The sequence below is a fragment of the Pogona vitticeps genome, chromosome 5 (assembly GCF_051106095.1).
Source record: "Pogona vitticeps strain Pit_001003342236 chromosome 5, PviZW2.1, whole genome shotgun sequence".
Classification (NCBI taxonomy): Eukaryota; Metazoa; Chordata; class Lepidosauria; order Squamata; family Agamidae; genus Pogona; species Pogona vitticeps.
The window spans coordinates 119673818-119699868 of record NC_135787.1 but is presented as its reverse complement, the minus strand read 5'-3'; the positions used below and the strand labels follow the sequence as shown (position 1 = coordinate 119699868).

At 41.9% G+C, this 26051-nt stretch overlaps 1 protein-coding gene across 3 annotated transcripts in view; it reads right to left on the bottom strand.

Moving 5' to 3' along the window:
- The window catches only part of CPNE8 (copine 8), an 84594-nt gene that overhangs the window by 35079 nt on the left and 23464 nt on the right, over nt 1–26051 (bottom strand). For all 3 annotated transcript variants that reach the window (XR_013545691.1, XM_020796991.3, XM_020796990.3), the window contains exons 2-8: nt 18973–19013; nt 18124–18170; nt 15520–15623; nt 13721–13760; nt 12098–12174; nt 2858–2921; nt 139–242 (exon numbers count right to left, since the gene is read on the bottom strand). Coding sequence is in view for 2 of the 3 variants with exons in the window: in XM_020796990.3 (XP_020652649.1) it covers nt 139–242; nt 2858–2921; nt 12098–12174; nt 13721–13760; nt 15520–15623; nt 18124–18170; nt 18973–19013 (477 nt within the window). In the remaining variant the exon portion in view is untranslated. The remainder of the gene's footprint in view (nt 1–138; nt 243–2857; nt 2922–12097; nt 12175–13720; nt 13761–15519; nt 15624–18123; nt 18171–18972; nt 19014–26051) is intronic.

The window sequence follows — 26051 nt, the reverse complement described above, 5'->3', positions numbered from 1 at the left end:
ATTTAAAGTGATGTTGAAACCATAATAGCACAATGAAAGAAAATAACTGTTTATATGTTGTATATAAAATTATTTGTTCTCCATCAAAGCTTGCAAGAATTCATAAAATGTTTTGTAGAAGAAATAAGTTGCACCAACCTGCCATCTTCATTACTTCGAAAAAATACCAGGAAGGGATCCGATTTCCCAAAGAAATCCTTCTTGTCTAACTTATTTGCACAAAACTGCATCATTACAGCATCCTAATAAAAGGATACATTTAGCAGTTTAATACATAAATTATAATCAAATATTATCTTTTATAATGTAAGCACCACATTTGGATTTCTTTTATCATAATAACTTAAAAAGTGAAAGAGAAGTAAAAATTAATTACTGGTTATATATGCTTCTGCTACAAAAAGATAAAATAGACTATCAAGTTCCTACATGAACAAAAATTTTAATCAAGACTCAGACCCACTTCACATAAAATTAATGTCATATGAAGAAGTACTAATGAGGTGAGTAACCTATCTATGCACTACCTTGGGCTCCAGGATGAGCACTTTTATGACGATGTTCAAAGAAACAAACAAACTCTGTGTACCAAAAGAGATACCAGGAGAACATTTTTAGAAGAGGAAGCTATGTTAGTTGCTTCTAGCATATCAGGTCACAAACAAAAGAAAAGAAAAATTAAAGAAGACAAAAGTGTTGCAGCACTTTAATTGCTGGGGGTTTACAGCAAAATACTGTATTCACGAGCAGGGACCTGCCACGAGGACTGCTTATGACATCATTGCCTCCTCTGTATTTTCTGAATTGTATGGAGAAAAACATTGTAGATCAATCCAGAAAGGAAGGTGCTACTCATTGAAGGGTTGAGATGTTGAGTTTATTTTCAGACATCTCCACATGGTGATCATGTTATTATGCAGAAAGCTTTACCTTCAAATCCAGCAGTTAACAAACTGGTGCTTTTTGTGCATCTATGGCCTGTTGCTTAGCATAGGAAATTGCACTAGACTAGGTCCACTGAATCAACAGAAATTTGATAAGTCAACTAAAGTAAGTCACAACTACAGTAAGACAATTTAAATCAATGGAACTTATACAGGAGCTGATTCATTAAATCTCCATTATTTCAGTGGGCCTACTCTAATGCAAATCTCTATGTTAAGGAACAGGATTTTGGCCTATATGTTAATCTAAATACTGTATATTAAAATATCAGTGCTGTTAAGCAATAATAAACATTATTACACATTGCACAGATTCATTAGAATACTGTCAGTACAAAGTACAGTGGACCCTCAACTTACGAAGGTCCTACTTACGAAAATTTCAAGGTACAAAAAGCTCCGGCTTCAAAATTTTCATTCAACTTGTGGCCGGAGCTTCGGCCTATGAAAGGCGGGGAGAAGGCGTGGGAAATTCAAAGATGCCCCTGCTGCCCTCTGCCTCCCGTCCCCGCTGCCCTCTGCCTCCCATCCTCATTGCCCTCTGTCTCCCATCGAGGGCAGTGGAGGGGGTTTTGAAGCCTGGGAAGCCGAAAGCCGGCAGCAGGTGTGGAGCAGCTAGAGGGCAGCAGAGGGGTTCTGAAGCCTAGGTAGCTGAAAGCCGCTCCATGCCCACTGCCGGCTTTCAGCTTCCTGGGCTTCAAAACCCCCTCCACTGCCCTCTGTCTCCCGTCCACGGTGCCCGCTGCCTCCCACAGGGACAGGAGGCAGAGGGCAACGGGGACGAGAGACAGAGGGCAGCGGAGGGGGTTTTGAAGCCCGGGAAGCCGAAAGCCGCTCCGCACCCACTGCCGAGCCCACAGGGACAGGAGGCAGAGGAGGGAGTTTGGAAGCCTGGGAAGCCGAAAGCTGGCAGCGGGCGTGGAGCAGCTTTCGGCTTCCCGGGCTTCCAAAGCTGCACCCGCTGCCCTCTATCTCCTGTCCCCGGTGCCCTCTGCCTCCTGTCCCTGGCAGAGGGCAGCGTGGACTGAAGACAGAGGGCAGCGGAGGGGGTTTCGAAGCCCGAGAAGCCAAAAGCTGGCATGGATTAAATGGTTTTCAATGCATTTCTATGGGAAATGGACCCTTGACCTACAGACTTTTCGACTTGTGGCCACCGTTCCAATAAGGATTAATTCCGTAAGTCGAGGGTCCACTGTACTGTTTTTACTTGCCATTCATTCTTCAAAGGTTGCAAAGATGATCCAGATTTTACTAATTAGAAATGGGTATCTACAGTTTTCATGGTAATTCATAAGAATGAAGCAACTGGCTAAATCTAATTGTTAGTCCTAACTAAAGTACATCCACTGAATCAACGGGACTTTAGTAAGCTAATACTTAACCCAGGTCCCACTGACACTACAAATTTACTACAGTTAGGACTAACAGTTGAATTTAGCTCAATATACAGTGGTGCCCCGCATAGCGACGATAATCCATTCCGGATAAATTGTCGCTATCCAGAATTGTCGCTATACGGGGCAAAACCCCCCATAGGAACACATTAAACCCTGTTTAATGCATTCCTATGGGGGGAAAACTCACCGCTATGCGGAAATCCTCCATCCGGCTGCCATTTTTGCCACCCCGGTAAGCGAGGAAACCGCGCAAAAATGCTGAGGCGGCCATTTTCTTCACCCGGTGGCCATTTTGGAACTGCCGATCAGCTGTTTAAAAAACATCGCAATGCGAAGATCGGTAAGCGAAACGCTTACCGATCATCACAATGCAATGTTTGCCCATTCAGAACATCATAATGCGATCGCTTTTGCGATCGCAAAATCTGCATCGCTATGCGGATTCGTCGTTAAACGGGGCACTCGTTATGCGAGGCACCACTGTAGTATAGCAACAACAACAAAATTTTAATCTACCCGGCAACAGTTCAGTTCCTCTGCTGTCAGTATCATCATGCCACATTTCTTCCCAGGAATTCCCCTGTAACAAAACAGCATTAAGATGAGATTTTGTGCATATATATCAAAGCATCTATATCACATCTAAATCAAGAAAACTTTCACAACTAACAGACTAATCAACTGACCCAATGCACTTCTATTCCAATAGTCCCCATTAATTGGTTTGTTTCCTCCATCACAAACTACTGTACTTCAGAAGTCCACTTTTCTCCTTGACTAAAATGAAAGTTTATTGGGCACACAGTGTGCTACTGACCCACAGCTTCTTTAATTTTACTCCTCCCCCATTCTACAGATTACTGGGCTGAGTGACCAAGGTACTTTTGGTGCATGGACGTTGAGTGTAAACAAGCACGTAACAGAATATGTGTTTACTACTTCAATGGGAAAGTAAAGCAGATGCCTTAACGGGGAGTTTCCATTCTTTTTGCTACATGAACAAAATTTATTATAATTTAAATGTGCATCTCAAATTGAATATTTTTCTATTTCATAATTTTTTTGTTTCCTGAAAAAAAATCACTGAAATATCTGAGCCTCCTCTGATGGGCTGGGGTGTGGGAAATTAACTGTGCTTGTTTATATTTTGCATAAGATGTGGAAATAGCCTCAAACACATTCATTATTTATACATTTGGAAAACATATACTCCACCCTTCTAGTGCATTCACAACGCTAAGAGCGTCCTACAATAATTAAAACCAAACTCCCCTTACTGTTTATGGGTGGTAAAAATAAGTGAGATGTTGTAGGTCAGTAAGATGGGCCACTGTGGAGACAGGGACTGTGAGTTCACATCACTTTTGTGCCTCCTGGGAGAGAGGTCAGCCAAAATTGTCTAGAGTATGTATAGCCGATGGAGTTGTGTGCTCTGCCACCTGCACCCCAGTGAAGCTCTAGAGGAGGAGACTGGTAAACTACTTCTGAGTATCTTATACAGTGGTGCTTCGCTAGACGATTGCCTTGCAAAATGAGGAATTTGCTAGACGATGACTTTTTTGAGCGATGTTGTCCTTCACAAAATGATTGTTCCTATGGGCAATTTTCGCTGGATGATGTTTGGGTTCTTGCCTCGCAAGACGGGTTTTTTTAACCCTGCTTCGTAAGACGGCTCCCCCCCCCCCCATTAGAACACATTACTGTACCTAGAAAACCCTTGGTGGCTGCCTGAAGTTGGAATCAACTGGACAGTGCAGAATTATTAGTATTAAAGAGAACTATTCTGGATTGCCAAAATAAAGAAAACAGCATAAAAACAGAAAAAGGCTCAGGAGATACTATACTACTTTTCTCTCACAATTAAAATCAGTTAGACGGGGAATAAAATCAATCACATGGGGTAAGACATCAATAGAGGCTCAGCCACTGAGATAATCTGTAGCTATAGCTTCCCATTTCATCAAAGAACTCCTAGAGCCAAGACACCACTGTATATTTGCACTAGGAAAATGGAAAAACTGAGAATGGGTGCAAGCTATCCAAAAAGGCCTAGAAAATTTTCTTCTTTTCCTAGTGAAGTCTTAACAACAGCCTAAAGGCTGGATGGATCAGCTTCTTTCTCCAAGAGAGACATCTACCGCTCCCTTCACTCACTTCACCATATTTCTCCTACCTCCTTTAAACAAACAAGGAAGGGCAAAGATGAAGCATGGAAACATGATTTCATACTTCCAAGGATTATGCCTCCTTCCCTGAGCAAGGTTAAGTTCGAAGTATCTACAACACAAAGAGCAACTGCAATCTTAGCTGGGGCAGGGCTGCAACCTTTGAAATGTGAGAGAGGAGGATAAAGGTTAGTACCCATCCTCCATCACCTTGAATGTTTTGGATTAGTTGTGCAACATACTCCAGCCGCTGGGAGCTTTGTAGCCATGCTAGCCAGTCAGCAGTGATGATGAGCTACGTGAGCAAAGGAACCTATACAGTGGAACTTGAATAGTGAGTTTCCTCTCTAGCTGATCTATTTACTAATTAAGTCACCCTCCTTATTACCCATTTTCAGTATGAAAACAAAGTATCTCAGCTATCATCCTCATTTTCATAATATGTTATTACTATGGATTTCATTAAGCAGTTGACAGGCTGCAATGCGGTTTTATCTACACGCTGGTTAGTACGTACCACCTTCTGAATTTTTGCCTCCCTTACAGCAATCCACATAGTTCCATTTTGTACTTTTGATTTTTATCATAGCTTCCATATATGGCATTCAAAGCACTTGGCTGGATCTATGTATTCTGGCGATAGACAGGGCTCATGCAGGAACCCATAGTTGATCTTGGGCTGAGACTTCTAGACATATACCAGCCTAGAGGCCGTTGTGCCTGTTTCACATTTAAGTGCTGCAGGGATCCACACACATGGTCTCCCAAACACCATTACTCTGATGGATGCTTAAAGTATACATGGGACAAGCACATCAGCTGGCAGGCAGGTCACCCAATGATTGAGTTCATTACCCTATACCAGTGGTTCTTAACCTTTGTTACTCGGATGCTTTTGAACTGCAACTCCCAGAAACCCCAGTCAGCACAGCTGGTGGTGAAGGCTTCTGGGAGTTGCAGTCCAAAACTCCTCAGTAACCCAAGGTTAAGAACCAGTGCCCTATACTGTGCCAAAACATGTAGCTGTATTCTTTATTTCATTTATCTTCCTTTTCTTCCCTTCTCACACACACCTAGCCATTGAGATGCAAGCAATATCTCTGAAGCAGCTGCTATGTTGAAAGTAACTAAATGTGAGAGTACACAGAAGTAATATTATCCACAAAATGTCCAACAAATTTTTCAAATTCATCCATTCAGTTGATTCTTGATGCAATAGATCTTTAAGGACTTACAACACTGCGGAGTGATTCTATACAGATGTAATGGTAGCAGAAAAGATTTGTTTCTGGCTATTATTATGACAGAATGAGCCTTACAGTGGGCTCTTGTCTGCATCTGATCAGATTCATTCCATATTTTTGTTGGGATTATCCTGCTGCTTTGTTTCTTCAGTAAATTGTTTTTCCTAGATTCCTCTATAAAACCAGAGAAAATCAAGGTGTCCATCTAGCTCCATCAGCAGGGGGAAAATACTACAAACTGACCTCTTGAACTTTCCAGATCATTTGCTCCTTCTCCTCACCATGTCTGAGACATGGAGAATTCTGATGGGCAATGCTGCAGCTCCCCATTCTTATCCAGTCAGCTCTCTATAATGCATAAAAAGGTCATGTCCCTTATCCAGGATCAAATCCTAAATGGCTATATTTTTTCCACTGGCAAACAGCATTCAGGTAGTGATTGGCTGCCATCAAAGTATGCAAGGCCTTGGCGGACAGGTGGACTGAAGGACAGAGAAAACAACAAATACCTATCTCTCTCTTATCTTTTAATGCCAATTCTACTGCTCCCTCAATACCTCCCTCTGCCCAATACCTCTGGGCAAAGGCCAAAAATCTTGTTCTCCAAATACCCTCCTTCTTCCATTACAATCAATACTGCAATAATCTTTGCATTAAACCTCGAAGTTAGCCTTGTGTTGTAACTATTTGAAAAGAGAGTTTTGCTAAGCTAGTACAGCAAAGCAACAAAATCTCCTGTGCCACATTCACAACATAGATATGATAGCATGAACACTGTTAAAGAAGGCTATACAGTGGTGCCTTGACTTACGAACGCCCTGACCTATGAACATTTTGACTTACAAACAGCTCCGGCCACACAATTTTGCTTTGACTTGCAGCCGAAGCTTTAACCTGGAAACAGAAAAAGGCAAGGGAAAAAGGTGGGAAATTCAAAAAACCTAACCGTTGGTGGCGAAGAGGCTGCTTCTTTGTAGCTCTTTTGCCCCAACGGTTAGGGAAAGGGAGGCTCAGCCTTCCAGGCTTCCTCCGGTCTACCCCCCCCCGGGAAAGCCTAAAGGCGGTGATCAGCGGTGGCGGGGGAGCCCCGGGAGGCTGCAGACTGGTACGGTGCTGCTTTTTTTTCTTTTAAAAAAGTTATTCTGGGGGGATTTGGGGGGGTAGGTTTGGGCTGGGGGGTATGTTTCTGTGCTTTTTTTTTTGGTGATTTTTTTTTTGTTTTCAGTCCCAGCGTGGGGCTTGCAGTGTTTTATTTTTAATTTTATTTATTTATTTATTCCCCCTTCCGCCGGAACGGATTAATCAGTTTTCAATGCATTCCTATGGGATATGGTGCTTTGATTTACGAACATTTTGACTTACAGCCACCGTTCCAATACGGATTAAGTTCGTAAGTCAAGGCACCACTGTACCTCACTTCGTACTTCAAGAAAGCTCATACTATAATACATTTTAAGCATTTAAGATGTGTCTTTATTCCGCTGCTGTCCCTGAAGGAGTGGACATTTTAATCTCTAATCCAGTCGTCAAGCTCTGGTCTGTGGGTCAGTGCTGGTCCTCGGCCTGAGCCCAACCGGGCCGCAAAGACAGACCTCCCCCCCCCCGCATAGGCTGTTTGTGCCTGTGCACGCATGCGCGAACGGTGGCGCGGGGCTTGTGCAGGCATGCACTGTTGTGCACATGCACAAATGGCGGCACTGCCGGTCATGCATGCTCACGAGCGCGTCCATGCCCGCACAAGCACCGCTGTTCATGCATGCACGGGGGGCCCCACCTTCTCCAGTGGGGCCGCGGACCGGAAAAGGTTGGCAGCCGCTGCTAATCCATCCATTATTATTTTCAGTTTGTTCAAAACAGTGAGCAAGCCATGTGATTTAGTACACTTTTGTTTAGTGTAGCAAGTGAGGAAAATTAGAGCTGGGACAGTAACTTTCAACAACTGTGCAATGTAGCTCTATATTATCACAGACTACAAATACAGTGGGTAGAGCAAAGACATCAACGGAGATCTCAAGCAAAACTCTACAGAAAGTGAAACATGCCAGAGACTGCTACAGCCATAAAATGCGAGCTACTCCACCAGCCTCCTCTCTTCCTCCCTCTCACTCATACACAAACATGAAAAGACATGTGCAATTTCATTTAGCAGCCGATCATAAACTCAGGAGCACATCCCCGGCAAATGTGCACAGAAGCAGGTGTCACACAAACATGTGCAGCAAACATGCAGTGTCATGCCAAATTCAAAGATATTGAGGGACATGTATTCACATGAAACCATATGCACATTGGGAGTGTCAAGATAAATAAAGTAAGTAATTCTTCACACAGCAGGAAGTTAATCTAGGGCAGAGGTGTCAAACACAAGGCCCGCAGGCCAAATCCGGCCCACCAGACCTCATCTGATGGCCCGCGGAGCCGCCGCCAGCCTTGCAGCCTCCCCCTTTTTTTTTTCAATGAATTTACTCCGTGCCTGCACGGAGTAAATTCATTGAAAAAATGGCTCAAGTTAACAAGGCTACGTCCTCCTTCCGATTGGCTGTGGCACTGTCACTCCTTTCCTCTCCCTCCACCCCGCGCTCCCCCTCCCTCCCTCCCATGCCTGTTCCTCGCTCGCTCTCAGCCTGGGGCGAGAGCCGTTCCCAAGGCCGCACGAGGAGGGGGCTCCGCGCCGCCTCTGTCGCCCCCAAGGGGAAGGGGAGCGGTGGGAGTTCCTGGCCGGGCTCCGAGGCGGAGGGAGGCGATGCTGGGGGGACGCGGGAGGCAGCGGCCAGCGCGGCCCTGAGGGGAGGGAGAGAAGAGGGAACGCAGAGCGATGCGCTGGCCCTGCAGCACAACGGCCAGGTCGAACGGCCGCCTCCAACGTTGCCCAACCGGGGCTTAGGTAGGTAAGGGCGGCCGCCTGGGATCCAGCTGCGGAGAGAAGGGAGGGAGGGCTGGCTGGTTGCTCGCTTCCCTTCCCTTCCCTTCCCTTCCCTTATGTTCCGTTCTCTCTCTTGCTCGAAAAAGGCCTGATTTCTGTGAGGGGCCAGCGGGCGACATTCCTTGGCAGCAGCTTTTCCGCCCCCGCAGGGAGGTTGAAGGGAAGTGGGGTGGGAATGTCTCTCTCTCTCTCTCTCTCTCTCTCTCTCTCTCTCTCTCACACACACACACACACACACACACACACACACACACACACACACACACACACACACACACACACACACACACACACAGAGACCACAGCACTTTCCCTTCACACACACATACGCGTTCTCTTCCTTCCTGTAACTCTCTCTGTCTCTCTCTCTCTCTCTTTCTCTCACACACACACTCACACACACAGAAACCAGCACTTTCTCTTCCTACACACACACACACACACACACACACATGTTCTCTTCCTTCCTGTATCTCTCTCTCTCTCTCTCACACACACACACACACACACACACACAGACGTTCTCTTCCTGCATCTCTCTTTCTCTCTCTCTCTCTCTCTCACACACACACACACACACACACACACAGAGGCACTTTCTCTTCCTTCACACACACACACACTCTCTCACACACACTTTCTCTTCCTTCCTTTTCCCACCAAGCCGGATGGGGTCCTTGCAAGGCCATCAGTACAGATACAACCGTCCCTTTGATGGGGACAAAACTGCTGATGCGGCCCCCGATGAATTTGAGTTTGACACCCCTGATCTAGGGATTTTATTAACAGATAGTGTGGTGATGGCCACAAACTTGGATTGCTTTAAAAACCAAACCCATGGAAGATTATTCTACCGACCATGATGGCTCTGATATAATTTTCTGCAGCAACGGCAGTGTGCCTCAATGCCAACTGCTAGTGAACTGAACTAAGAGGATATTGCGTTCAAATCCTGCACTGGGACTCCTGTAGGCATCTGGTAACTGCTGTGGAAACAAAATGCTGGACTAAATAGACTTTGGTTCAATTCAGCATGACTCTTCTCATACTCTTGGGAGCATACCGTAAGTAAATGAATAAGAACAATCTACCTACAAATACACAGCAACAGACAGTAGTACACAACATACAGAAAGCCCTGCAACACAGCACATGCAGAGACATATAGGTTCACAGTACAAATAAAACAGGTGTGACAATAAGCAATAGGATTCACCCTCCAATACACAAACAACCAGCCACATCAAACAGTATAACTAATGCAAACGTAAGCAAACATTATGTCACACAGCACACACACAAGCATAGCAGCATGCAAATACAAAGAGATGATACCACATGTTGCAATGTACCACATACAGACACTTTATAGGAAAACAAAAAAGCATCTAAACACATGTGTTAGGAGGCAATTACATGCCAAACATATGAAAGCCGTTGACCCCCCTTCAACAAATACACACTTCTGCAGCCCGCTTGCACCAGCAATGGCCATTTTTGTTTTGGTAACCAGGTTTCCCCAGGGAAGCTTCAATCTGCCGAAAAGACATGTGTGGTAATATCTGCCTGTATTTCAATGGCTGATTTAAACAGCAAATTTGAAATCATGTCATACTAAGAATACACAGAGCAGAGTTTCACCAAGCAGCTAAAACTATACCCTTGGAATGACACTGAATTTCTGAAATAATGTGCGTAGACTGCCAAAAAACAAAACAAAACAAAACAACACTTTAAAATATGTTTTGTTTTATTGATTTAAGGAATGTGAATTCTGCCTTTTATTCAAATAGACCAGTATTAAAGAAATTTAACACATTATTTTTTCAAAGCTAAATTGAAACAAAAATACAATCCAAATTCTCCACAATGTCAAAACTCATTTAGATAGTAGAACAGACAGCTCAATAATTTCTAAAACAATTTATTTTCTACTAAACCTGTTAAAGAAAAGCCTGGAGAATTAAAAACATCATTTATCTAAGAGACACTAATGCAATCTGAGATAAACTTTCCTAGAGAGGGAATCCTAAACTCAGGCATAATGAAAATACGTTTCTGGTTTTTTTTAAGTGCAAGAAAAGGTTGTAAATCATGGCTTTGTTCAATTTAGAGATGGGTATGAACCTCGGTTCAGAAGTTCGTGTCGCTTCATATGCGCAGCACCTGCGTTCTCTTCCCCCACCTCTCTGGCCAATGATGTGCTCAGCAGTCAGAGTGTGCTCCTCTTCTCCTCCAGCTGTTCAACTAGTCCCTGACAGGAGCATGGGTATGCCTGTCCTGCCTCCTTGTCTGAGTGGGCAGGGAAACTCCTGCTCCTGCTGGAGACTAAGATGAGGAGGAGAGGAGCACGCTGGTGAGTGGGGGATCCAGCCAGGGAGGTGGGTGAAGAGAACATGCGTCACCTTTGATGCCGTGCATACAAACCAGCGCAAACCTACAAACCAAGGTTCATGCCCATCTCTAGTTCAGATACAATATCAAACCATGCTTAAGCATTCTGAGAATGAGCCACGAGTTTGCATTTCATCTCCCCCAGTTGTTGCCATGCAAAGGACTTTGAAAGCTTCTGCCTCCATTTTAGATTAACTGCCGCTTATTGTGACATCCAAAACCAAAATAAATTATTTAGAAAACAACCCAGTTTTACATCAGAGACGATGAAATTGTCTTGTTCCAACAAGCTGTGATTAGCATTAGTTTCCTTGGTTGGGACATTGTGACAAGCTATGGTTAATTGAAATGGAAGTGGAAGTTTCCATTTGCAACACAGCTTTGCCTAAGCAAGAAAAGGAAACATACAAGTCCAATACTCACTAAAGTTTATTCTAAAACATTAGACCAATTTAGGGTGGTAGCTATGGCTTAAAGAAAACTTTTTATACTACTAAAACCCATCATTTTTAATAAGATGTTTTTAAAACACACTCAGGTTATACAACTTGAAAAATAAATTTTCTGTGTTTGCCTTCCTGCTGAGAGAACAAATCATGGTGATTTTATGATCAGAATTTTTAGGCTTTATAATGAAATAATACTGAAAAGGTTTTCACTGTAGGTTTTGTAATTCATTTAAAGAATCACTACTCAAATTCAAAATGAACACCAGTAATTAAAAAAACCCACCCATTCCTTAAGAATGGATGCCAAACATCCTCATTTCTTACACAACAGAAAATCTAGGTCCAGCTTGCCTTAAGGAAACATTAGCACCTACTGGAAAGGACCTCGAGAAAAAAAAAACGAAGCTTAGCAGGTTCAGCAATACTTGCTTTCCCTTCTGTCCCCACTTACCTTCCTCTCCATTTACATCATGCCTATTAGATTCTGATTCTGCTGGCAGGGACTATCTTATCTGTAAAGCATTTAAGCATTTAAACATTTCATAATGCTGAAATAAATAACATTTAAACATTATACTTACGCTATTGGCTTTTCCAATCTGCTTCCTTGTGATCCAACAATCTCTCCAAGCGTACAGAAAACTTGCCCCAAGAAATCCTGAAAAATTATTGTTATGTAAATTTGTATAGCTTCAATAATTTTTTCAGGGATATACTGTAGTTCAGTCTTGCCATGACATCTGCATTTCCCCATTACTAACTTTTTCCATAATCAGAAATCTGTAAGAACTTTAAGATGTTGTATGATGTAAGATGTCTTACTCTATGGGTTCATGCTTCCCTCTCTTCCCCCACCCCTCAGGAAAAGCTAAAAAGAAGAGATCAGAAATGTCCTCGTGGACCTAAGGCCCAAGCCATCTAAAAAATACATATAATAACAATAATCACAACCAGTCCACTTTGGGAGGGAAAGGACACAGTTTGATTGGTTACAGCAGCGGTTTAGTCTGGCCCAGCACTGGGAATCCATCCAGTGCCCTGAGAAATCTGAAAGCCCTCTGATGTCACCACTATGTATCAGGAGTTTGCAGAAAGTCACCACCAGAAGTGACATTACCTTGGAGACCATGTGGACGTACAGTACATAACTTCATGGCTCCCTGGTACTTGGGGGCAGAGTCAGACCCTGATCTAGGACAGACCAAAGCCTCATCCTCAGCTCCCTTTAAGAGGATCCGTCCATACCAGAGGCAACAGGTTCCTGCCTGCTGCCCCCACACCACCTGGATCTACGCCAATGCCTGAAAAAATGTGGTGCCAGAATGCAAAAAAAAAATGTGATGCCAGAATGCAGGAAAAGAAACAAGATACCTGCTACAACTGCTATGCACCTGTTACAGGCTTCCCAAAGATCCCTGGTCTGTTTACCTCAAGGCAAACTTTTGCAGTGCCAAGGCCATATGGCGAGAGGCTGCTGGACCCAGTAGCTGGATTCCCATTATCGCCCTGCAGCTGCAGCCAGCAAAGAACACATGGCCACTGTCGTTTTATTTTGAGCCAGCTCTCTGTCCTAGACCACAGCTTCAGCCACAAGTGGGTGACCTGGTAAATCATTTCCAACAGCCTTTTTCTCTGTTCTTAAAGGTTCCCCTTGACATTTAGTCCAGTTGTGTCCGACTCTAGGGGCCGGTGTTCATTCCCGTTTACAAGCCATAGAGCCAGCAGTTGTCTGAAGACAGTTTCCGTGGTCATGTGGCCAGCGCCACTAGACACGGAACGCCGTTACCTTCCCACCAAGGTGGTACCTATTTATCTACTCATATTTTTACATGCTTTCAAACTACTAGGTTGGCAGGAGCTGGGACAAGCGATGGGAGCTCACTCCGTCGCATGGATTTGATCTTACAACTGCTGGTCTTCTGACCTCGCAGCACAGAGGCTTCTGCAGTTTAACCTGCAGCGCCACCACGTCTAACCCGCTGCACCACCAGGTCTCTCTGTTCTTACTTCACAGTTTATAAATGCATTAGCATCAGTGGGGTAGGTTTGTGGCAGTGCTCAACCATGTGACTACTAGACCACTACTTTGCAGACTTGGTTTCTGTGGAATCCATTAGTAACAACATGATTGATCCAAATTTATGATTCCTGATACCACAGGATTGTATTAGGACACTCCAAGATTAAAATCAAGTAGCACTTACATGCTTTGATAGATCTGGACTCTTTGAATCAACATCATACCTAAAATGAATAGGAACAAATATCTGAATGTATTTAAACACACCAGTCGAAAGGAACACTGAGAAAATTCTGTAGTTTTTGTTGCTACTGCTTTTATTTCAGGTAGAAGGTATAAAGAAACAGAGAGAAGGTAGCACTCCTGTCTAGAACACATGCATTCAAATCTAGGTTCAGCCTTGATGTGGCAACTGAGCTACAGTTCCCCAGATATCTGAATTAAAAAACAAGTAAACTCATTGATACAAAGGAAATAGCTAGAAACATAGACAACACAAGCAACAATAAATTCAAAGTGAGACGAATGTAACAGGCAAGATGTCAATTTTATTCCCTGAATCTAGGACAGGAAATAATCTGGAATACCAGAATCCCCTAGCCAGCATGGAGTTTATACACCAAGAAAGGAACTTTTTCTGGGCTCTACACATACTGTAATGTTGCCATGCCAGCTCCCTTGTAGCAAAAGCTACAGATTCAACAGCACTTTAAATATTAAAATGTATTAAGATACTATGGGTTTGGATCCACCTCTGCAGTTATTTTTGTTTTGTTGCCCACTGCTGCCCCATTTACTCCCACAACATCCATGTTTTCTATATTTGCAGATAGCCCTGTGAAAGAAGCTTAATTAGTCTACCAAAAGGGAAAAAAAAGGAAAAAAGTGGCAGAATGAGACTTTATCAAACCGCAAAATTCATCAGGAATTGAGAGGGGATATTTTAAGCTTCAATAAGCTGTCAATAGTTTCACTCACAAGCAGAAAAGACGGAAATGCTCCTTCCTTAGGCAATAATTGAGCAAAACAGAGATTCCATACTTTGCCTTACGACTCCAGTTCTGTGATGGCTAGATGCTTATTTTTAAAAAAAGAAAAGAAAAAGAAAGGAGGCCAGGAACTCTGGCCAGGGACACCAAACAGCATGACTAAAATCCAGGCAAAATATATCTGCAAGCTAATATGATAGCCAAATCAGATTATGGGTAGCAGTTACTCCTTGGGTGAAGCACATATGGATTTATTTTGCAGGTGGCATTATATCTGCCCTGTTCTGTTTAATCTTTTTTTCTGGTTTGTGCTTATTCCTTTAATGCCCTATCCTAGTAAATTTGTGGATACTGCTTTGCCTCTGGAAAGGACAAATATAATTCACATTTATATTAATCTGAGAATACAGAATCAAATACAGGTATCAAAGGGTTTGGAGCAGAATTTCCTTACAAGGTATCTACTGCAGCCAAAACCGTAACTGAAATTGAACACAAAATTTAAAAAAAAATCAATTTAGAATTCTAATTATAGTTTATGCCACAATCCTATATGCAGTATTCTTATGCAGGAATACTGAATGGAGCGGGCTTACATTTAAGTAGACAGTCACGGTATTTCACAGTTAAATCAATATTATAATACAAAAAATGATCTTACTGATGACTATGGCCCTCGCTCAATTTGAGCTGAACCTGTTTGTGACCTTTACCACGTGGTCCCTCTGCTTGTTTCACCAAACAAAGAGCTCCCGCTATGTCATCCCACCAGCTGACATCAATGGGCTCAATTTGAGCTGAACCTGTTGAATTGGAACCTCATTTGAGTTGCACTCAGAACCATTCTGTGAATTGCCTGGGAACATATTTTAATGTTGCACTGTGATACAACCATTATAGTGTCAAAACATTTTCAAATCTCAGTTCATTAACTCTAATAGATCACTACTCTCTCATTATGCTATCAAAACTTAAAGTATGAGAATAAACTTACAGGTCAAATCGCAGGTTCTGCCTCTCTTCAAAGAAGTAATCCATTATAAATTTTCTTACAAAATCTGGATTCAAAGTATTGTCGATTACTTCTGTTCTCCCAAACTATAGAAGAAATTTATTTTACACAAATCGTATCAATAAAAGATACATATAATATGTACAGTATGTACATATATACTTGGGCAAAGATTGAGATATAAAGACAAATAGTGAATAGTATATAAGCTTATAAACAGGAAGAATCAATCAAACGGAGAAAAAAATGCTTACCAGAAAATCTTCTCAGACACTGACTGAACTGTTGATTAGCTTAGAAAGTCACACTACAGAAGGCCCACTAAATAAATGATAATCTGATGAGTCTATTTCTCCATAAGTTCAATTGATTCAAACTGGCCCACTAAATTACAACCAGGATACGCCCACTTGAATCAACTGGAATTACAGAGGGGTTGGGCCTCCTCTAATGTGAGTTACTATGCTAAGCAAAGTCATTGTCTTTTTAACATACAGGCTGTTTTTGTTTCAATTTTTAAAAAACACATGGGCTCAGAAATGCATGCAATTAAAATAATGAAACACAAATATAATCAATAATGCTACAACTTTTAGTAGTACTGGAGGCTAAACACAATAGCCAGAATCTAAGCAAAATCCAGAATAAAAACTGCAACTCATTAACTAGCAGAAATTTGGCAGCATGATATATACCACTGCTCTTACACTGGTGTAAACAGTCAACAGGATTCAGGCCAATATTGAAGAGATTAGATAAAAGTTTGAGAAAATCACTAATCAATATGAAAAATTTTCATCTACAGTATTTATTAAAACATTCATTGATAATAGTATTAATAATGAGGAGCATGCATGGAGGTTTTAAACTATCAGATCTATTCTCTGTAAATCTGGCAAAATTATTAATGTGGTATAAAATGTTTAGTGCCACTTGCCATTATTATTATTTTAAATAACCCACTATGTCTATCAGAAACCTTTACTTTTTAAAGGGAAATTAAATGTATCCAGTGTTTTAAAACTGTAGTCTGGAGTCTCTCAGAGACCACCCAAAGCTCTGATATTAAGGCACATTCATGAAATATTTTTAGAGGATTTGAGATAAAAAGATTTAAAAGAAAACTTCTGTCAATAATAATACTGTATTAGTTGTTGGAGACTGTATTGCCGAAGAAGTGGGAAAACACTGACTGCTTCCATATGAGAGACACCTCGTCAACTTCAAATGGTGAGTTATGATGTTTTTTAACAGGAAAAAATCGATCATTTTTTGAAAATCAATTTTATTTAAATTATTTAAATTTTAAAAACCATTTTTTAAAATTTAAATCATCAAAAAATCCAAACTTTTGAATTTTAAGTCATGATTTAAATCAATTTAAATTTAAATCATGATTTTAAATCAAATTCACCCTGCTTGTTAAATTAAACAAAATGTGTTACAAACCATGGTTCCCTGGTCCAGAGAACACAATGCTGCCAAAGTCCAAAGTCAAGGTCAATCTAGGTAGTATATTCAGCATGTTTTTTTCAACTGATGAAAGATGTCTGTATGTTATTTTCTTTGCATATGAATTAAAAATTACAGGTCAGCAATCTTCCATTCTATTACATTTCAAAACCAAATCATGAGACCAGTGGTTTGGCCATCATAATGGCATATGAGTCAGGCCCTTTTGTAACAATGGCAAAATGATGTACAGTGGTGCCTCGCATAGCGAGGTTAATTCGTTCCGGATTAACCTTCGCTATGCTGAAGCATCGTTGAACGGGACAGAAAAGCCCATTGGAACGCATTAAACATGGTTTAATGCGTTCCAAATGGGCCAAATACTCACCGTTCAACGAAGCTTCGTAATGGCCGGCAGCCATTTTCACGCCCTCGCCTCGCTTAACGAGGGCGTGAAAACGCTGCGCGCGGCCATTTTGGGCCATTTCCGGGCTTCCGGCGGCCATTTTGGCCGCCGAACAGCTGATTGTCGGGCTTCGTTTTGCGAAGATCGGTAAGCGAAACGCTTACCTGTCTTCGCAAAGCGAATTGAGCCCTATTCAAAAGACGTTAAGCGATCGCATTAGCGATCCGAAAAAACGGATCGCTATGCGGTTTCGTCGTTATGTGGTGCGCTCGTTAAGCGAGGCACCACTGTATATGAAAGATAGACAACGTGAACTTCCTGCACAATCTTTGGAACCTAAAACTTAGTGCACACAACACAAAACATCTTCACTGCTTGTCCTGTGATTATCTTGCCTCCTAAATACCCAAAGAAGCATGACATTCTCAGATCTAGCAACCTTGTGTGCTTTGTTTTGTAGTTGGTCATTGGTAGGCAGACATAGGTAAATAAAAGGAAATAAGCATTGCACTTTATGTCTAGCTTGCTCGCTAGTCTTATTCTGGCTTACAATCATTGTTCAGCATGAAGGATAATTACAGTGTGTATAACTTTCATAAAGTGAAGTCCTAAGTATCTATAAAACAATTGCACCACTTTTAAAAACTGAAACTAATCTAGAATGTTTTTTTCTTCTGCTGTTACTAATAAACAATTGATACATACATGTATTTGCAACAAAAACTTACCTCTCTCCATTCTTTATTTCCCATAGCTTGTGTGTACAAAACACAGACTGTGAAGAGAATCAAGGAAAAGCCAATCATTTCAAAGTTTTTGTATTTTAACACATCTATTACAAGCTAACACACACTCTATCCTCTAAAAATGTTAGCCAGGGACATGCAAATGTTATAAGCCAATTTAGGAGATACTGAACTAAAATTGGCTTTTGGGGGCTTAGGAATATTACAGGTTATTAAAAAATATTGTTAAAATACAAGTTTAACATGAGAATAAGGACCATGTCATCTTCAGAAATGAGAGACGCTTATTAAGCTATCATCTAGTGCCTTTCAATGGGAGAATCCTAAACTTTCATCCATTCGCAATTCAAAAGGAAAATATTTTACTGTATTGTGAGAAGAGAAAGAAACAACAAAACATAGTAATAAGCCACGGTATGTGCTAACCACAATTTGTTATTTAAGCCACAAACTTTACAACAGACAAACAAAAATGGTTTAGCTTCTTTTCCTCATATCAGATTTTTTTCAGGGTTATTTGGCTATAAATCCTTTTATCATCAACTGCTTCACAGCCAGGGAAATAAACTATGAAAAAGCCAAGGTTTGGGGTTCAGATGTTAAGACAAACCATTATTTAAACAAAGCAGAATTTACAAACCATCCACAATCCCAAAGCTTCTAAATATGATCTGTGAGTGTTTAACAAACACTAGTTAGCAGAAGTGGCTTAATACATTACAACAAAGCACACTATGGCTTATCATGACATGTGAATGTAGTAATTATGCCAAAAGCTTTATCCCATCATCTCATTAAGATGCAGAAGCATCAAAAGCATGTAATACTCACTTGGATCAGATTTTGAAAAAGTGTCTCTGTCCAAAAGGTTCCTGATAATAAAAGAAAAAAATGGCTAAATATCTCAATCAAAAAATAATCATATAATATTACTTAAAATATATTATTATTTTATTTATGTACCTGACTTTTTAACATTGTCCTTCATTTCACGGTAACAGGGCATTCAACAAAAGTAATTATCTGCTTCTACTACCTGGGAGGGACGTGGTGGTGGGTTAAACCACAGAAGCCTCTGTGCTGCAAGGTCAGAAGACCAGTAGTCGTAAGATTGAATCCACGTGACAGAGTGAGCTCCTGTCGCTTGTCCCAGCTCCTGCCAACCTAGCAGTTCAAAAGCATGTAAATGCTTCCCCTCGGTGGGAAGATCACGGCATTCCGTGTCTAGTTACACTGGCCACGTGACCACAGAAACTATCTTTGGTCAAGCGCTGGCTCTACGGCTTGGAAACGGGGATGAACACCGCGCCCTAGAGTCGGACACAACTGGACTAAATGTCAAGGGGAACCTTTACCACCATGTAAATCCACAGTGGAAGTACTACCCCATCTAAGACAGACTATACACCCAATATCCATCAGTGAATAGTATTTATCACATTCTTTATCTTGTCATCCTCAGTGTATTGGTACTCACCTAGCCCTTATCAAATTAAGCAAATCTACTTTAAGACAAGCACCTTCTCTAATAAACATCATTTTGGTTGGGATAGATGGGATGGCTCACATTTTTAAAGGTCCACTTAAGCTTAAAAGCTTACTACAGACAGAAAGCTAGCACAATGGGCTGAACTGGAATCTTTATACAGTATTTGCCATGTTACTTTGTGTGCGTGTATTTTGTTTGGTTTATTTTTATATGGGGATTTTCCAAAAGTGATACCAAAACCTACATTTTAAAGTGGCACAAATTACCGCCTTAGAATTCCACTACTTCATTCTGCAGTAACTACAGTATCAGCATTAGAAAGATTGTAATTAACAGCTAGCTATTCACTAGTACAGTATTGACTCATTTGGTGCAAAATTTGCTTTTAACCATACTTTTAAAATTGTACATAAATGTGCCATTTTCAACATTCCTTTCAAAACCTACCAAAGTGGTAAATAAATATGTAGAATAAACATACCAGACACTGTTTTATAGGTTTCTATTTAACAGTCTATTCCCACATTCAATAAATTATTGTATAATTTATGAAGTATATCCACATAATTGCTGATTTTTATTACAGACAGCATTAAAACAGTCTGTTGCTACTCATTTAACTAGCAAGTGAAATTCACTACTGCAAAAGCACCTATCACTTATTGAGTAAATACCTTTAGGATTGGGCTTCATGTGTACATTGTATTTTTTCATGCGTCTAGAACTCATTTTTGGTCCTCTGTTAGTTAAATCTTTTCCAAAGAAGTATTTCTTATGAGTTTGTGCCAGAATCCTACTGATGCTTGTGCAAGGTTTGCATAACTTGACATAGCTAATTGATGTGGCATGAGGGTGCATCCCGGTTATATGCCCTGTCAAATGCCTCCTTGAGCAACAGAAACACACCTCAGCACCTTGGCAAATAGCCATGGCAATTTAACCCAGATCTCATGCAACTACAAAAAGATGCCAGCCATTTTAACATATTTATTTCACTTTTATCCCATCCTTCTTCTAAAGAGCATACAGCAGATTTCATGGTTCTCTCTTCTCTCAGTTTTAATTTTACAACAACCCTGTGACATAGATTACAAGACAGTGACTGGCTAAAATTCAACGATTTCATGCTACTAGCAATCTGTGCCAGAGTTTCTCAGCTCCAAGACTAGCATCTTAAGGCTATATCATATTACCTCATGGGGAGATCAGAACTGAAAAGTGAATCAGGATTAGGCTCATTTCTATTGCATTTTTTTTTATTTTAGTTGAACCATTACGGGATGCTATAATATTTCCTGTATTATTTTCCTACTCTTGCCCACACTGGGTAAGCAAGACCTCAAACACACCATCCAACTCCGACACGATGCTAAATTCTACAACTCTTTTTAATTCTAGTATTGTCTGCTGCCTTGTGCACATAATGTACTGCTTTCAGTAAATCATCCATAGCACAATAGTGTTCAATTAATATAAATGAAGAAGAATTCTGGTTTTATTTTAATTTCTGCTATTTTACCATTTTCTTACTAAATGCCACCCTGAAAATTTGTACTGAAATAACAGTAAACCTATACTCCATTAAAAAATTATTTAAAATATTTTAGCCCACCTTTCTCCTTAGAAATCAAGACAACGTATTGTAACAGACAATATTTAATGCTAAAAACTTTTTTCAAAAGTATAAAAACTCAAACATTCCCTTTCATTATGTACAATTTATCCCCAATGCTGTTCAGCATCTATGTGAAGCTATTGGGGAAGGTCATCAGGAGATCTGCAGTGTGGTGTCATCAGTACAGTGGAGTCTTGACTTACGTACAGCTCCACATACGAACTTTTTGTCCTACGGACTTCTCCAGCCGCAAAGTTTCACTTTGACTTCCGGCAGCAAAATCGACCTACGGACCAGAAGAGGGAGGCGGGAAACGTGCCCAATTCAAATTTGGCGCTTTCCCCACCTCCCTCTTCCAGACCATAGGCCGTGCCTCCAGATGCCTTCCAGGGCTTATCCACCGCCATGGGAGGCATCTTGGAGGCCCCTCCCACCACCGATAGTGCTTCGGAGCCACTATCGGCGGTGGGGGGGGACCTCCGAGATGCCTCCCATGGCAGCAGAGAAGCCCTGCAAGGCATGAGGAAGTCCCCTGCCGCCGCCGCTGCGCTGGGTGATCCCAGCCATGCTCGGACTCCTGGACCGTCCAGGAGTCCGAGCATGGCTGGGATCGCCTGGCGCAGTTCCCAGCAGTGGCGGCGGTGGCGGGGGGGACCTCCAGATGCCTTCCAGAGAAGCCTTGGAAGGCTTCCGGATGTCCCCCACCACCGCCGCTGCTGGGGACGTCCGGAGGCCTTCCCCGCCGCCATGGGAGGCCTTCGGAGGCACTATCGGCAACAGCGGGGTCCTCCAGGAGGCTTCCCATGGCGGTGGGGAAGGCCTCCGGACGCCCCCCCGCCAAGGCAGGCTTTCCCAGGGTGGATGGGCCTCCTAGGGGAAGCCCTCCCCTGGGAGTCCGGCCACCCTGAGAAAGCCTGCATTGGGGGGGGAGCCCTTTGAGAGCTCCGAAGGCTTCCCCGCCACCATGGGACCCCCTGCAGAAGGAATCCCCTGCAGAAGATGACCCAGAGGAGGGGACCTCCAGAAGACAACGAAAGGTAAGCCACCTCTCTTTTGTTTTAAAAGGTATGGCTGGGTGGGTGGCTGGGTGAGTGGATTGGCTGGTTGGTTGGTTGAAAAGTTGCTTTGTTCCTGTTAAAATGTGTTTGGGTTAAAAGTTGCTGGTTTTAAAAATGTTCTTAAAATGTGTTTTGTTTGAAATGTGTGTTTTAGCCTCCAAAAACTCTCCCCGTCTTCTCTCTCTCTCTCTCTCTCTCTCTCTCTCTCTCTCTCTCTCTCTTTGTGCTTCAAAGCACAAACCTTTGTCTGAGGGGTCTGTGTGTCCCAGTGATGACCTTCTTTCTTTCTTTCTTTCTTTCTTTCTTTCTTTCTTTCTTTCTTTCTTTCTTTCTTTCTTTTTCTTTCTTTCTTTCTTTCCTCTTTTCCCCATTGTTCTCTCCCTCCCTCCTTTCCTGCCTTTGGCTTGGTTTGGTTTGGCTTGGTTTGGTTGAAAAAGTGAATTCCAGAGTCCTGTGTGTCTTTGTGCTGAAAAATTCTGTGGGTCAGAATGCTGGCTTGCAAAGACTGGGCTAAGGTGTGAATTCCAGAGTCCTGCCTGTCTTTTTGCTGAAGAATTCTGTGGGTCAGAATGCTGGCTTGCAAAGACTGGGCTAAGGTGTGAATTCCAGAGTCCTGCCTGTCTTTGTGCTGAAGAATTCTGTGGGTCAGAATGCTGGCTTGCAAAGACTGGGCTAAGGTGTGAATTCCAGAGTCCTGCCTGTCTTTGTGCTGAAGAATTCTGTGGGTCAGAATGCTGGCTTGCAAAGACTGGGTTACAGTGAATTCCAGACTCCTGTCTCTGTGTTCAACATGCTTTAAAATTGGCTTCGTTGAAAAAACGATTTCAAAAGTGCTTTTAAAACTGTTCCCTGCCTCTCCCCTCCTTTCCTGAACTTTTCTTGACCTAAGAAAAAAAGAAAAAATATCCCCTTCTGGTGGTAGAATGCGGAATAGCAGCTTCCCATTAGTTTCTATGGATGGAAAACAGCAGATACGGATTAAATGGTTTTCAATGCATTACTATGGAAAATGCAGATTCGACCTGCGAATTTTTCAACCTGCGGACCACCTTCCAATACGGATTAATTCCGTAAGTCGAGACCCCACTGTACACTGATTACATGCAACTCACTCTGTTACCACCTCTGCAGTGGATGCCATCCAGATGCTTGAGTGTTGCCTGGCTTCAGTACTGGAATGGATCAGGGCTAACAGGCTCAAATGGAACCCAGATAAGACAGAGTGATGATAGATAGATAGATAGATAGATAGATAGATAGATAGATAGATAGATAGATAGATAGATAGATAGATAGATAGATAGATAGATAGATAGATAGATAGATAGACAGACAGACAGACAGACAGACAGACAGACAGACAGACAGACAGACAGACAGACAGACCGGAAACAAGTCTCCTCTAAAGTGCATGACTGTGCAAGCGTGCTTGACTCCGCCCCCCTCTGCATAGCTTTCCTCAGCCCCTTTTATTCTTGTCTCAATGGAACCCCACAGGGGGGGGGGCAGACTTGCACACGAGGGGTGGAAACTAGAGGCAAAGGCTTTCACGGCCGGGATCTAATGGTTGTTCTGGGTTTTTCAGGCTCTTTGGCCGTGTTCTGAAGGTTGTTCTTCCTAATGTTTCACCAGTCTCTGTGGCCGGCATCTTCTGAAGACAGGAGCTAGAATTCTGTCTGTGTTCTGGTGTAGTGTGTGGGGTTGTTGTATTTTTAGCTGTGGGATCAGGGTTTTTGTTCCTTTCAGGAGACTGGGTATTTCCTGTGATCAGGGTGTTTTTTTTATGGGTGTTTTGTTGTGATGGGGGGGGGGAGATTGTCCCTGTGACTGATGGGAGTTGTCTGCTGGTCTTTTGTGTGCAGTGATCACTGGTCCTTGTGGCTAGGTAGAATTCGCTGATCTTTTGCAGGCTGTATTTTTCAGTGTGTGGAGGCAGGCTTTGTTGAGTTTTAGACTTTCTTCTTTTTTTGTTGAAGCTGTGCTGGTGTTTGTGGATTTCAATGGCTCCCCTGTGTAGTCTATCATAATGATTGCTGGTGTTGTCCAGTACTTCTGTGTTTTGAAAAAGGATTTCATGTCCAGCTTGTTTCAGGGTGTGTTCAGCTACTGCCGATTTTTCTGGTTGTTTTAGTCTGCAATTTCTTTCATTCTCTTTGATTCCAGTCTGGATGCTACATTTCGTAGTACAAATATATACCTGGCCACAACTGTAAGGTATCCGGTATACTCCTGCAGTGGTGAGGGGATACCTTTTGTCCTTTGCTGACTGTAATATTCGTTGTATTTTTTTGGTGGGCCTAAATACTGTTTGCAGGTTCTGTTTTTTTCAACAGTTTCCCCATGCCGTACATGACTTTGATGTATGGCAGAAATACTTTGTTTGTGGAGAGCTGTTTTTCTTCTTCAGTTCGGTGTCATTTTATTGGTTTGATGGCTCTTTTGATTTCATTCTTGGAATCGCAATTTGCCTGTAGGGCCCAATCCAGGTGGTTGAGTTAGGTGCTGAGAAACTGAACTTCACAATTCGGTGGTTGGAGTTTTTGTTTAGGTACCTATCTGTGTAGGTGGATTTTCTGTAGACCTTGTGTCTCAATAGAAGATAGTGAAACATTAGGGAAAAAACCTCCAGAAAACAACTAAACAGCCTGAAAAACCTACAACAACCAGCACCCATTGAATTTGTACTGGAACAAAACAGCATAACTTCGTAATGCTTTTCCAAAGTGGACTGTGCTCAAAATGGCTCACAATTAATATCAAACGAACATCAAAATATATAATTAAAAACAATAATTCCACATACATAGCATAAATGCAACACTGCAACAAAATGATACAATTAAACTTAACATGGCTCAATTAAAGAAGCAGCATCAGAACTAAACAGTAAAAAACAAATAGGTAATTAATCCCAGCTGTTGGTGTTGTTTCTGCTGTACTCTAAAGGGAGGCAATGAAGACTAGTTTACATACTGCTTGGAATCCTGGGAGCAGTTTTCTCACCAGACTAGACTGTTTACAGCTGGCTCTCTTATCTGTCCACCAAAGGAGGCACTGACAGCTGCAAAGCAGCAAATGGTGAGAATTAACAGCACTGTTAAAAACCCTTTTCCGTAGCCTCCTGGGTATTTTAGCTGCTAGGCTTTGAAAACTGATTAATCTAATCGATCACTTGAACGCTGTAGCCACAATTAAGATATACATTTTGATTCTGCTTTCTTTCAAAAAAAAAAAATCTCTCATCATCAGTTGATAAATGCATCTGGGACTCTGTTCTTATTTAGCTTCAAAGAGACATTTGCACCCTTACTTCTTTCTTTCTTCAAGCAACTCTTGCTCTGGTGCTGGTGAAAAGAACTTGGAATGTACAAATTGTAGCATCCAGTTTGGGGCTGTAGCCCCACAGAAACAGTGAGTGATACATCCACAGATGCAGGGCGTAATGGACACAAAAAGTAAAGAACTATACGCTTATCCTAGTTGGAGCCATTGGAATACAGAACACAGCAAGCAAGAGCCCTAGCAAAGAAATTGATAGAAAAAGTTTGAAAAAACACTTCTCTAAATACATTTGATTCTTTAAACTAACGCCTTGAACTAAAATATTACATTATCTTTGTAAAGTTTTAGGAGACTTGTGCACTGAAAGCTACATAATTTGACCTGTCTAATTAGATTTAGCCTCATTCAAATTTTAATTGTGCGCGAGGGAACTCAGATGCTCTATAGAAACTGGCAAACAGAAGGC